Source organism: Oxyura jamaicensis, unplaced genomic scaffold, assembly GCF_011077185.1.
Source record: "Oxyura jamaicensis isolate SHBP4307 breed ruddy duck unplaced genomic scaffold, BPBGC_Ojam_1.0 oxyUn_random_OJ70766, whole genome shotgun sequence".
In the NCBI taxonomy this organism is placed as follows: Eukaryota; Metazoa; Chordata; class Aves; order Anseriformes; family Anatidae; genus Oxyura; species Oxyura jamaicensis.
The window spans coordinates 1-13,886 of record NW_023310183.1 but is presented as its reverse complement, the minus strand read 5'-3'; the positions used below and the strand labels follow the sequence as shown (position 1 = coordinate 13,886).

Sequence of the window (13,886 nt, the reverse complement as noted above, 5' to 3'; positions counted from 1 at the left end):
TCCAACTGGCAGGGCTGCAGGGAACTGCTGCTCAAAATATTCTGGCAGTGTCTTAGATAACAAGTGAATGACAAACATAGTTGGAAAGTTCCTCTGCCTGACCTGGCTGGGAAGGCACAAACCTCACTACTCGTCTTCTATATTAGGAACTTGTCATTCACTCAGCGCTCACAAGGAGGAAGCTTGCTGGAAAGAAAATCAATCAAAATAAAAGGGAGAGAAACTGACCAGAATGGCACGATCACACTGTTCAGCCCAGTATGCCCTGAGAGGACTGTTGGTAAAGGCCTTTTGCCATAGGCCAACCAGCTTTGTCAATTAAGGACATTTAGCAGAGTCACATGAAAAGAGCAAGTTTTCAAAGAGAAGGACACAGTGAAGTGTACTTTTCAGAGTGAAATGCAGACACATTTGCACATGCACATGCACACCAAGGCCCCCCCCCCCCCCCCCCGGACCCCCCCTCCAGGTGGCATTGCAGGCAGGAGGAGAGATGGGAGAGCATTTGGCTCAAGGCTACAGAAGATGCAGCAGGCATTTGCAGGCACCCCTGTGTATTGCCCACACAGACACACATGCTCTTGCACACACATGCACTCCCTTACAAAACTGTATATAGCCTAGAAAGGGCTCTTTCTTGTCACCTGCAGTTTGACAGTCACAATACTAGAAACAGCTTTCAGCTTTCCAGCATTTTCTCCTGTAAGCAGAGGTAGTCTTAGGGGCCAGCCTCTTCCCTTCCCTTCTCCCTTCTAAGAAGACAGAGCTCTATTAGTGTCAGCATATAGTCTGCACCCTGTTCTGGCTCAGCTACCAGCTCTGTGCATGCCTCACACCTACCACACTGAGCGGCTGGCTTGTGCGGGAAGCAGCCCGAATGCTTTGCATAATGTGGAAGACAAACTCTTTAGGTGCCAAATTTCCTTGTTATGCAGACAATCCACTGTTTACAGGCTGTTCCCAAAAAATCCAATCAGCCATTCAATGTGTGGATTGTTTCCTGGGCATGTTAACAAGCCCTTTGCTGCAGGACTGCCTTTGGCAGGACTGCCACATGGGCACCTCAGATGAGGACACGAAGGAACTGCTGCTCTGGCAAGAGTGAACTGATGGAAGCCCAGCACCTTGCCCTGAGTTAAATACAGACCACTATCACCAGACAGGTCTTCTCCAGCCTCTGCAATACGTTGTCAATTTATTGATAACACAATTCCCTCTTCTGCAACTCTTCTGTGACCAATGAACACAGGCTGTTTTCTCTAGCAATGATGCAGCATTTTGTCAGGAACAGAAAGGTCAAAGGAAGGCAGGTAGCTAAGTGAAATCTTCCACAGTAAAACTCAGGAAACTCCCTGGCAACTTTGCTGAGTTAGTGCCTGCTACAGTCTTTGTTGTTGAAGACTGAGTGGATTGAGAAGCTGCTGCAGACATTTATCAGGGGTACCCACACATGATGTGCCCAGCACATGATGATCCTGGTTCCATAAAGAGCATTCATGCTACATGGGAGACCGCTGTTCAGGTGAATTGAATGCAGACCAGACAAGGGGGACATTTCTGACCGTGGTACAGTCAACATGCTGGAGGATGGCATTCCAGATGGGACCAGGATAGGCTTGAGAGGTGGGCCTGTGTGAACCTCATGAGGTTCAACCAGGCCAAGTCCAAGGTCCTGCATCTGGGCTGGGGCAATCCCAAGCACAAACACAGGCTGGACAGAGAATGAATTGAAAGCAGCCCTGAGGAGAAGGACTTAGGGGTGTTGGTTGATGAGAACCTCAACATGAACCAGCAAAGTGTGCTTGCAGCTCAGAAAACCAACCACATCCTGGGCTGCATGAAAAGAAGTATGGTCGGTGGAGGTGATTCTCCCCACCGACTCTGCTTTCACAAGACCCCACCTGGAGCACTGCTTTCAGTTCTGGGGCCCCCAGCACCAGATGGACATGGACATATTAGAACAAGTCCAGAGGAGGGCCATGAGGAGGATGAGAGGGCTGGATCACATCTCCTATGATGACAGGCTGAGAGATCTGGGGTTTTTCAGTCTGGAGAAGAGAAGGCTCTGGGGAGACCGTGTAGTGGCCTTCCAGTACCTAAAGGGGGCTACAGGAAAGCTTTGTCGGGGAGTGTAGTGACAGGACAAGGGGGAATGGCTTTAAACTAAAAGAGGATTGATTTAGATTAGCTATTAGCAAGAAATTCTTTGCTGTGAGGGTGCTGAGGCACTGGAACAGGTTGCCCAGAGAAGCAACCTGTGGATGCCCTGTCCCTGGAGGTGTTCCATGCCAGGTTGGGTAGGGAGGGCTTTGACCAAGCTGGTCACATGGGAGCTGTCCTTGCCCATGGCAGGGGATTAGAACTAGGTGATCTTTAAGATCCCTTCCAACCCAAACCATTCTATGATTCTGTGATTCTACCACCTCACCTGCACAGGAAGTACATCAAGTGAAATTAGCATGTGGCCAGAGACAGAAGGAAAGGATTTTTCAAATGACTCTCTGGCCACTGCTAGAGAGATGATGCTCTGAGTCCATCTTTGGGCTGACCCAGAACAGCTTCCACATCCTGACACCACCAGCTGGCAGACAGCAGTGATGAAGGTACTTACCCATAAGTTCTCAGTTGGCACCTCACCATGAAAAATGTCATGATACTTACACTGGGCAAGAAAATGTTGATAAGTGCAAAGTTATGTACACAGGAAAAGCAACTCCGTCTTATATAGTGATGGTTAGCAACCAGATATGTGGAGGTTCAATATTAACACTGCATATCATCAAATCTCAAGAGAGAGAAGATAGAACTGGGAAATTATAGGGGAGAATGATAAAGCCCTAAGTAATTAATGGTTTTCATACAAAGAAAAATTAGATAGATTACCACTATTTGCCTTGTTATGTGGAGAGTGATTTCTGACTGTTTCTATTATCAGAAGAACAATGGATGGACAGGGAAATAAGTACCATTAAAGTAAAGAAAATAGTTTTCAAGAACCTCATTTGAACTAAAACTTCCATTGCTAGAGGGCAAGTAAAATTGGTCCTGAAGTGATTAAATCAAAGGAAGAACAATCTAGCAAAATCTTGTGACCACAGTCATTTGTCCTATCATGAATCTATACACTCAAGTTTTCCAGGATGTCAGAAGATAAAAAAAAGGAGTGTTATTTTATATTTATATCTATATCCAGAGGTGGGATCATGCTTAATGAACACTTAGTTTGGTTCAAAATGGCTATTCTACCTCACATACTGTGCTATATTATGTTATAACTGGAAGAAGTGAAGCATAGTAATATTTAATAATCTGGTTAAGATAAGCAGTGCAGCCAACAGAAAAATACACATCTCATATCCGAGATCTGTCTCTGGATAGCTCTATAAAAGAAGAGCAGTTATTAGACTTCTGCTGGCCTCAAAAAAAGGGTTATCATATGCACCCAAATGTCACCCTGCTTGCCCAGTAAATGCATGTCCCTGCTGCCTTTGCTCGGAGTCATGGAGCATCCATGGCCTACATCTAATAGCTGTTACTCTCATCCCTCTAGTCATCATTAGCTGAAATTCTGTCCCTATGAGTCTTCTCATATTATTTATATGAGATTTATCCACATAGCTAGTGAGAGACCAAAAATTTCTAATTATATCTAGCAACATCACTTTCCAGTTTTCAGTCTGTTCAGTTTGCCAGACAATGTTTTGCCAAAAACAAGGTTTGCCAAAAATGCTTTGCCCAAAGACAGAGGAGGCATCTGTAGCATGTGCTGACTAGATTCTATAAAGGAGTCGTTGAATCTGGGCAGTCCTGTCTTCAGAGAAAACTTCATGGTAAGTGAGTGTCTGTGGCAGGCAGAAATGGACAGTGTCCCTGCAGTCCATTTGTCCCACTTCATCTCTGCAGTCCTGGTGTAAATATCTGTGTCTGCAAGCGTTTAAAGTCTGTGACAAAAAGCACATTTTTGTGTTAAATTTGTGACTTGCTCATGAATCCTGTGCAGCAATAATGAGAGATCTGCATTTTCCATTTCTGCTTTACAGCACTGATCATCTTCCAGCCTGCAAGGCATCTTCTTCTATCATAAGAGGTAAGAGCCTAATTTACACACATTTAAGGGACAGACGAAAAGGTGGCATATTACTGTAGAATTTATATTTTGTGGTGGCAGATTTCTGTACAATTTTGTAGGCAATTGCTATATGCCCTGTTTTCCTGGCCACTGCTCTGTTATGGTTAAGGTTGGGTAGGCTGCTCATAACAAGCAAGCCTTCCAAAGTGTCTGTGCTTGAATTCTGTAGCCACTGATGCCATGCTGGGAAATGCTTCTTGGGGATTCCTCATGTTTAATTATGGATCAGTAAAGTAAATGATCTGTTCTGGCAAGAAGTCTAGCTAGATAAAGGGAGCTGACAGAACAGCTGATTGTAAAATCTTACAAGTTTGCAATAAACTATGTATATTACTGTAGAGGATATACAGTGTGTATTGGTCAGAAATTGCTATGAAAATACCTACCAGCCTATACTGCAGGATTATAATCTGCATGTGACTCTTATATTAGGAAACCTTGTAAAAATGTAAAAAAAAAAAAAAAAAAAAAAAAAAAGAGATGTCCTTCTATTCCTCTGAAAATAAACAGTAAAATGGAAACTTTGCATGCTACTAGGAACTGTGTGATGACATTTGATTGGTTCATTTAGGTAACTAAAAGCACTAACATGACATCTAAATAACTTTCCTGTCTGTTCAACTTCCTAGGAACTCAGGTGCTTTCTATTACTAGACATGCAATGTTTCATTGAGAACCCAGTACTGCATTTAGATACCAATCCTTGATTTATAAATTCCTGAACTGAGGCTGATAATTTTTTGGTATAATTATTCCCAGAAACAACTGGCACACAGGGACATAATTGGTGAAGCAGTATTTTAACTTATTGGATTGTTGTCCTGCCCTGGGGAGCCAGTTCCAGTACCTGACCACCCTCTCGGTGAAGAACCTTTTCCTAATATCCAACCTGAACTTGCCTCGATACAGCTTCATGCCATTCTCTAGAGTCCTTCAAGAGAAGTGGTTTGTCTGCTCTGGAGATGAAATTAAAGACTCTTATTGTCTTCTTCAACAAAAAGAGGTTATACAGGAAAAAGAACCAAGCTCTTCTTGAATGTGCAGAGTGAAGGGATGAGGGGCAACAAACACGTTGTAGCAATAGAAATTCTGATCAGGTATTTGGAAAAAACGAAACTATCAAGGTGGTCAAACATTAAATGGAGATACAGAGAGACTAAGGAATCTCCATCCTTGGAGATAATCAGAACTTCACTGGAAAAGGCTGAGTAACTTGATTTGATGTGCATCGAAGAAAAAGATAGACCAGAGAACTTTCTGAGATTCTTCTCAGGCAAACGGTTTTATAATGCTCTGTAAGTTATCCAGTAAACCAAAGGGCAACAAAAATTGTTGACTCATTTGGATGATATATCTGCTCTTTCACAGTGTTCTCTGCTGACAAGCCCCTCTATAAAGAGCAACCATGTCTTCAGATTCTGAGATGGCCATCTTTGGGGAGGCAGCTCCCTACCTGAGAAAGTCAGAGAAGGAAAGAATCGAAGCTCAGAACAAGCCTTTTGATGCCAAGTCATCTGTCTTTGTGGTACATCCAAAGGAATCTTTTGTGAAAGGGACAATCCAGAGCAAAGAATCAGGGAAGGTCACTGTCAAGACTGAAGGTGGAGAGGTGAGTGAAAAACAAGGCTGAAAGACACCATTTGATTCCCACCCTGGGCTGTAAGCTGACATGCAGAGATCTTTCATTTCCTTGGCAGACTCTGACTGTGAAGGAAGATCAAATCTTCTCCATGAATCCTCCCAAATATGATAAAATTGAGGACATGGCCATGATGACCCATCTCCACGAACCCGCTGTGCTGTACAACCTCAAAGAGCGTTATGCAGCCTGGATGATCTACGTAAGTACCAGCAGCTGTCTTCCTTTGGGTAGCTGGAAGGCCTGCTGTGCCAGGCTGATCAGAAGCCAACGTGCTGTCTTCCTTCCTCGCAGACATACTCAGGTCTCTTCTGTGTCACTGTCAACCCCTACAAGTGGCTGCCAGTGTACAACCCGGAGGTGGTGTTGGCCTACCGAGGCAAAAAGCGCCAGGAGGCCCCTCCACACATCTTCTCCATCTCTGACAATGCCTATCAGTTCATGCTGACTGGTGAGTGGTTCTCAAAGTTATTCTACTTAAAAGACATTTTAAATGTAAGCAGAGAATTTTCCTGATAAATATGCTGATTTCTATTAACACATCTGTTTTTTGTTGTTGTTGTTTTTGTTGTTGTTATTTTTTTATTTTATTTCAGACATAGCATTAATCATTGTGTATTTAAACAGTCCTTTTTACATCAGTATTTCTAAAGAGGAGTTTTAATGCCATAGGTAGTTAGCATGTTAGGAAAATCAAAAAGCAGAATGGACCAGTAGAGCAAGGAATATAGTTATGTCTATATTGAAATATTGAAAGGGAACAGGGTATGAACTCCATATATTATCTGAAAATTCTACTTCTGCTCTAAACACAATCTTTGTAGCAGAAGTAATGAAATAAAAATGGAAACCATTCATTCTACTTTATGCAGGAGAAAAAAGATCATAACAGTATAGTAAGAAAGAAATGCAAGTCTGTTTAAGAATTTTCAGTGTTCGTAGGGAAGCATTATTTTGCAAAAGGAAAAAACTATTAGTAGTAAATGAAGTTAAAATATATATATACTTTTTCTGGGTATAATTTACATATATTGCAATAATTTTCAATCTTTGTTTTTTATTTACAATGTCTACTTCTTTCTGCCTCTTTCACAGACCGTGAGAATCAGTCAATCCTGATCACGTAAGTATGGTCCTTGCTGGGGTCCTTGCAGGGCTGCCCTGTGCCCAGGGACCACACACTGTCTGATTCTCTGTCTGGTTTGACAGTGGAGAATCTGGTGCAGGGAAGACTGTGAACACAAAGCGTGTCATCCAGTACTTTGCAACAATTGCAGCTAGTGGGGAGAAGAAGAAGGAGGAGCAGCCTGGCAAAATGCAGGTGAGCTCTTTGGACAGACAGACTCAAGACTCAGCCCATAATTGCCAGGTGGATTAAATACTGTAAATGTACAATTATCATCTTGTAGGGGACACTCGAGGATCAAATCATCAGTGCCAACCCCTTGTTGGAGGCCTTTGGTAATGCCAAGACTGTGAGGAACGACAACTCCTCACGCTTTGTAAGTTTTTGATCAGAGATTTTGATATTTATGGATGAACAAGAATGTCCGAACAGAAGCTGTCATTTCTGAAGTGACATAGTAGGATAGTTGTATTCCTTGAAGTCATATTTCCCTCGTATTTTGTTTGACTAAAAATATCTAACTGTCTAATTAACTGTTTAACTGTGGAAGAATAGCACAGCAAACAAATATCTACAAAGAGGGATCATTTCAATATGTGTAAATGTATATATTATTTAGAATTTATAAATATATATAAACACTCCTAGTATCTGTCATACAGACTATAGATACAAAGTTGTGTAAATTTATATATTGCAAAGGAAGGAAGAAAGGGAGAGAGAGAGAAAAGAAGAGACTAACATGCAGGAAAGAAATTCTCTGTATCCAATCAGCAAATTATTAATCTCACTTTTGGTAGATATAGAACTGGGCAGGTCTAGTAATTTAACTATTCAGACCTTGATATGAGCTGTCTGGGAAGGGAAAGTGACAAAAGTATCTTCAGAAATCCTATAACTTACCTAACTGCTCTATGGCACATATTTTTGATCTTTTTTTTTTTAAAAAGAAAGCCATTAGTAAATTCTAGTACATAAGCTGTGAGTATTCTTAAGAAATTGCAATACCAATTCACAGTTGTAGCTTTAAGTTTTACATTCTGTTGCATTGTCCCGATGCCCGTGGTTCAGAAAAGAAAAGCTGCCTTCCGTTGTTCTATAAGATCCAAAAAGTCATTTTAACACTTATTCCATTAAAATTGACCTTCACTGCATCCTATCTGATTAAGAACTGAATCCAAAGCATATGGGCTTTCGCTATATCCATCTGTTCCAAATGAGGCATAAATGAGCTAACAAATGTCTGCTTTAGTGGTTTTCTTGCTCCTCTTCAATCAGGATATCAACTGAATAACAATAACTTGTCTCAGATCTTTAACTTACTGTTGCCAACATAGAGCTTTCCCTGAGTTTCACTGTTCTTGTATGTGAGTTATGTGTTTTGTTGTTGTTGTTGTTGTTCTGTTTTTGTCTGTTTTCGTTTGTTTGTTTGTTTGTTTGAGGGGGGACAACAAATTCACAGAATTTCTAAGGTGAAAACTTGTACTCTGTAGAGACTGTATGGAGACTGTAGGGTTACATGCTTGTGGCCTTAGTGAAATTTCAAAATACATTTTTTCTTTTCCACTCAAGGGCAAATTCATTCGAATCCACTTCGGGGCCACAGGCAAACTGGCTTCTGCTGACATTGAAACTTGTAAGTGATCTCCTGGCATGATCACATCTCTTCCCAAATTCCTCCTTCCATATACTGTCGTGTGCCTAACTCTTTCTGACTTCATTGTTAGATCTGCTGGAGAAGTCCAGAGTCACTTTCCAGCTCAAGGCAGAAAGAAGCTACCACATATTTTATCAGATCATGTCAAACAAGAAGCCAGAGCTGATTGGTAGGAAGGATCATTATATCTTTTTCAGGATGATTGATGAGCAACAGTTTCCTCTACTACCTAGTTGAAAATACTAAGCCTGTAACTTTCTGCTTTCTGCTTTCAGACATGCTTCTCATTACCACCAACCCATATGACTACCAATTTGTTAGTCAAGGTGAGATCACTGTTCCCAGCATTAATGACCAGGAGGAGTTGATTGCTACTGATGTAAGTTACACATAGAAATTTTATTACATGATTTGATACTCTTAATATATGAGGCATTTACATTCACTGAATCTGTTGCCAGAGTGCCATTGACATCCTGGGCTTCACTGCTGATGAAAAGACTGCCATCTACAAGCTGACAGGGGCTGTCATGCACTATGGGAACTTGAAGTTCAAGCAGAAACAGCGAGAGGAGCAGGCAGAGCCAGATGGCACAGAAGGTATTAATAAAATATACAACTGTCAAGAAGAGAAACAGTTAAGTAGTTGGCAGGTGGTGGTCAGGCACATTGCTCCAATTCACTTTTATGAAGACATAATCTCAGTTTCCATGGTAATCATGCTTCTAAATTTCCCTTCAGGCAACCACAGTATTGCAGTTTTAGAATTTGCACCTCTGCACTTAGCTCTTAGAGAACATCCACTGTTCACTGATAACTTCTCTGTCATTCTCTCTCTCTCTCTCTCTTTGCATATAGTTGCTGACAAGGCTGCCTACCTGATGGGTTTGAACTCAGCAGACTTGCTCAAGGCACTGTGCTACCCCCGAGTCAAAGTTGGGAATGAGTATGTGACCAAGGGTCAAACCGTGCAGCAGGTAACAAACAGCTGGCTTGATTTACTGTTTTACTCTGGATGCTCCTCTTCTTCTGCTGTGTTCTTCTTTCTTCTAGGTGAACAATGCAGTGGGTGCTCTAGCAAAAGCTGTCTATGAGAAGATGTTCTTATGGATGGTTGTTCGCATCAACCAGCAGCTTGATACGAAGCAGCCCAGGCAGTACTTCATTGGTGTCCTGGACATTGCTGGCTTTGAGATCTTTGATGTAAGAAACACAGAAGTCATAGTAAAGTCTTGAAAAGGCAATTAGGGGTCAAGAGAAAGCATAGAATTATGGTTTGGGGGTTTTGGGCTTCTTTTTTGAAAACATGGTGTTCACTTACAATTTCAAATATGGGTTTGTATTTTATTGCAGAAAAAGTGGAAAATATATATTTTTATTACAAAACTGGAAAAAAAAAAATATATTTTTTATTGCAAAAGTGGAAAAATTGCAATTGTGTGGAAATGCTTGCCTTTTCTGAATATGTCACTAATTTTACACCAGGTCAAAGTACAGTCCTTAGAGATTTTTCACGTAATAGTTTCTGTAGTATAAAGGGGAGAAATAACTGCTTTTTATATAATTACCACAAATGCTGTTGTTTTTCAATAGCTTGAGCATATTATTGGAAAAAAATCATCTGACAAGTTGTATAAAGATACCAATGATACAATATCACATATTGTATAAACAGAAAATTAGACCTAAGTCCCACACAGATTTGTCCCAAGGCTTTGGAAAAATAAGGCGATATATACTCTTTGCTTCTGAAGACCCATAGTGTGATTCCAATAGGAAGAGATTATTTACTGCCTTTAGTGCAGGCACAGAAAGCAGGCACACAATTTTTTATAAATCTTTAGATAAAGAAATTGAGTGCAGGCCACTCCTGGTAAACACTTGCAACATCTAATGTCTTTTGTTAGGGCAGTGGGAAAACGTATATAATATCTTGTTAGGGATAAGACAACTAAATTATTTTGGAATTTGATTTAAAAATAAGTGATAGATGTAAACATTAGTCAGATAGCAAAGAACCACAAAAAAAAAAAAAAAAAAAAAAAAAAAAAAAAAAGTGAATGGGGTCTTATAAAATCTTTATCTGGGCATTCCTGTGTGGGATGAGTACACAGGAGAAAGCCCTACAGAGATTGTTGCATCTTGACTATGAGTAAAACTTACCTTTGCACTGAGCAGTTCAACAGCCTGGAGCAGCTGTGCATCAACTTCACCAATGAGAAACTGCAGCAGTTCTTCAACCACCACATGTTTGTGCTGGAGCAGGAGGAGTACAAGAAGGAAGGAATTGAATGGGAGTTCATTGACTTTGGAATGGACCTGGCTGCTTGCATTGAGCTCATTGAAAAAGTATGTTCATTATGTTTAGGATGTTATTTCTTGTTTGTGACAGAATTGTAGGCTTTTACGTCATTTTTTTGCTAAGGACTTGATTGGGTTATGAATGAGGTACATTCATCTTATCCTTTAAGTACATTAATATGCATTTTTTTAAATGACCTGTAATTTTGCCTGTCTGGAAAGAGAAAAAATAATGTGATCACACATAATCTGTCGGCAAGGATTCTCTGCAGGTGTATTTTCTAATGTGCAAATATGAAAGAGCTCTTTTCAGAAACTCAGGCACAATATTCAGTATCAGGATTATAATCTCAATATTAATTTTGTGATTTCAGAAATTCAATTTGTAAGTAAAATCAGAAGTGTAGATAGAAAAAAAGGTATTGGATGAACAATGCTGCATAAAAACATAGCTGTGAGCCAGCACTCTTTTGTGTTACATTATCCTGTACAAGATTGACAAGAGATATACCTCTTCAAAAATAAGATTTCAGGAAGTATCTGAAATACCTATTGATCTATTGAACAAAGGTTAAATTTAGTTAGACGCCTTTGTCTACATGAAGTTAATGTGAGAAAAGTGTAATGCAAAAATAAAAATCTGCATCGGAATTTTATTTTCAGACACTTCAAATGCACATTTCATGTAAAAATGTATGTCCAAAAGAACAAAAAAATATCAATTTCTAAAATTCCTATGCCTTACTCTAGTCTCCTTATGAAAGCAGAATTGTATTTAACTCTGTTTTTTGTTGCTGTTTCTCACAGCCCATGGGCATCTTTTCTATCCTGGAAGAGGAGTGCATGTTCCCCAAGGCAACTGACACCTCTTTCAAGAACAAGCTCTATGACCAACATCTGGGCAAGTCCAACAATTTCCAGAAGCCCAAGCCTGGCAAAGGCAAGGCTGAGGCCCACTTCTCCCTGGTGCACTATGCCGGCACAGTGGACTACAACATCTCTGGCTGGCTTGAGAAGAACAAGGATCCCCTGAACGAAACTGTCATTGGACTGTACCAGAAGTCATCTGTAAAAACACTGGCCTTACTTTTTGCCTCTGCTGGTGGAGAAGCAGGTTAGTTCTCTGAAATGTCAGCTCTCTGGTGCACAGTGGTTATGCAAAACGGTAGAATCATGAATGGTCCCAAACCAAAAAGAACATTATTATCTTCACTTTATCAGAGGCTAGTGGTGGTGGTGGCAAGAAAGGTGGCAAGAAGAAGGGTTCTTCTTTCCAGACTGTCTCAGCTCTTTTTCGGGTAAGTAAAAATTCAATATGCTTTTATCATTGAAAATCAGAATTAGATTAATTTTACATCAGAGAAGACTGTATTTCTAAGTCACAAAAAAAAAAAAAAAAAAGAAGAAGAAGAAAAAAAAAATAAAAATAAAAAAAAAAAGAAAATGAAAAGAAAAAAGGAAAAGGAAAATAAAAAGGAAAAAGGAAAAGAAAAAAGGAAAAGGAAAAGAAAAAAAAAGGAAAAAAAAAGAAAAAAATGAAAGGTCAACAACAAAAAATCATCTTATATTTTTTATGGAATGATTAATTAGTGTAATGTTCTGATGTCATACTTAACATAATAATTAATTTTTTGGTAAAGCTATCAAGTAGACACCCTCTGTTTCTCATTGTGTAAAAAGCAACATTTTATCTTATCTTGGAAGGTGGTATACAATGTTTAGAGGGGAACTTTGATTGAGGTATTATCATTATTATGTGGCTGAGAATTTTCAGCTGAGTGCATATCCTTTGTTAGGTGCATGACCTTTTAATGACAAGGAACCTTTGTTAGGTGCATGACCTTTTAATGACTAGGTTCAAGGAACCTAGTAGTGAGAACCTAAGATTTTATTTAAACACATACCATATTGTGGCCCCACAGGAGAACTTAAATAAACTGATGACCAATCTACGGAGCACTCACCCCCATTTTGTCCGCTGCATCATACCAAATGAAACAAAAACACCTGGTAAGGCAATCCATCAGAAATAGATTTCCACTGACACAGACATTCACTTCTATGCTGAAAACTGGTATTTATTTATACTCTAAATTGCTAGGTGCCATGGAACACGAACTGGTACTACACCAGCTGCGTTGTAATGGTGTTCTGGAAGGGATACGAATTTGCAGGAAGGGATTCCCCAGCAGAGTCCTCTATGCAGACTTTAAACAGAGGTGAGAATGTTGCACTTCTCAGCATAATAAAAACATTTTTGGTTCATTCATATAGATTTATTCAGGTTGGACTATATTCTCCAAAATAGCTGTTGATGAAATGGTTGGATTCAGTATCTATTGTGTGTTGATTAGGAAGAACAGTCTTGTCTTCCTTTTCTGCTTTTCCCAGGTACAAGGTGCTTAATGCCAGTGCCATCCCAGAGGGACAGTTCATTGATAGCAAAAAGGCTTCTGAGAAGCTTCTGGGGTCAATTGATGTGGATCACACCCAGTACAGATTTGGCCACACCAAGGTACAAACTCTTCCTGACTCAATCACTATGTGCCTGTGCTTTGTTCTACCTGGCAGTGATGTGTTGCAACATTCCCTTTCTCAAGGTGTTCTTCAAAGCTGGGCTGCTGGGACTCCTGGAGGAGATGAGGGATGAGAAGCTGGCACAGCTCATCACTCGCACGCAGGCCAGGTGCAGAGGCTTCCTGATGAGAGTGGAGTACCAGAGAATGGTGGAGAGGAGGTAGACATTGCTCATCTTCAGTTTGAATCACTGTCCTGTGGGGGAAAGCGTCATCATTCATCACACTAAAAATAATCCATGTATAATTTAATTATGCTTCAGGGAGTCCATCTTCTGCATCCAGTACAATGTTCGTGCATTCATGAATGTCAAGCACTGGCCCTGGATGAAGCTGTTCTTCAAGATCAAGCCCTTGCTGAAGAGTGCAGAATCTGAGAAGGAAATGGCCAACATGAAAGGGGAGTTTGAGAAAACCAAGGAAGAGCTTGCAAAGTCTGAGGCAAAGAGAAAGGAGCT

At 40.3% G+C, this 13,886-nt stretch overlaps 1 protein-coding gene across 1 annotated transcript; it reads left to right on the top strand.

Moving 5' to 3' along the window:
• Nucleotides 1–5,519: 5,519 nt before the first annotated feature.
• On the top strand, nucleotides 5,520–13,881 carry LOC118159517 (myosin heavy chain, skeletal muscle, adult-like; the record flags this gene model as incomplete). Its single annotated transcript, XM_035314087.1, has 20 exons — nucleotides 5,520–5,738; nucleotides 5,827–5,970; nucleotides 6,063–6,219; nucleotides 6,864–6,891; nucleotides 6,978–7,089; nucleotides 7,178–7,270; nucleotides 8,467–8,530; nucleotides 8,622–8,720; nucleotides 8,827–8,930; nucleotides 9,013–9,151; nucleotides 9,410–9,528; nucleotides 9,605–9,754; nucleotides 10,730–10,900; nucleotides 11,660–11,966; nucleotides 12,074–12,150; nucleotides 12,775–12,862; nucleotides 12,954–13,071; nucleotides 13,244–13,367; nucleotides 13,453–13,589; nucleotides 13,692–13,881. Coding segments are annotated over exons 1-20 (2,625 nt in total), but the record flags the coding sequence as incomplete, so codon positions are not given.
• Between the last annotated feature and the right edge of the window lie 5 nt (nucleotides 13,882–13,886).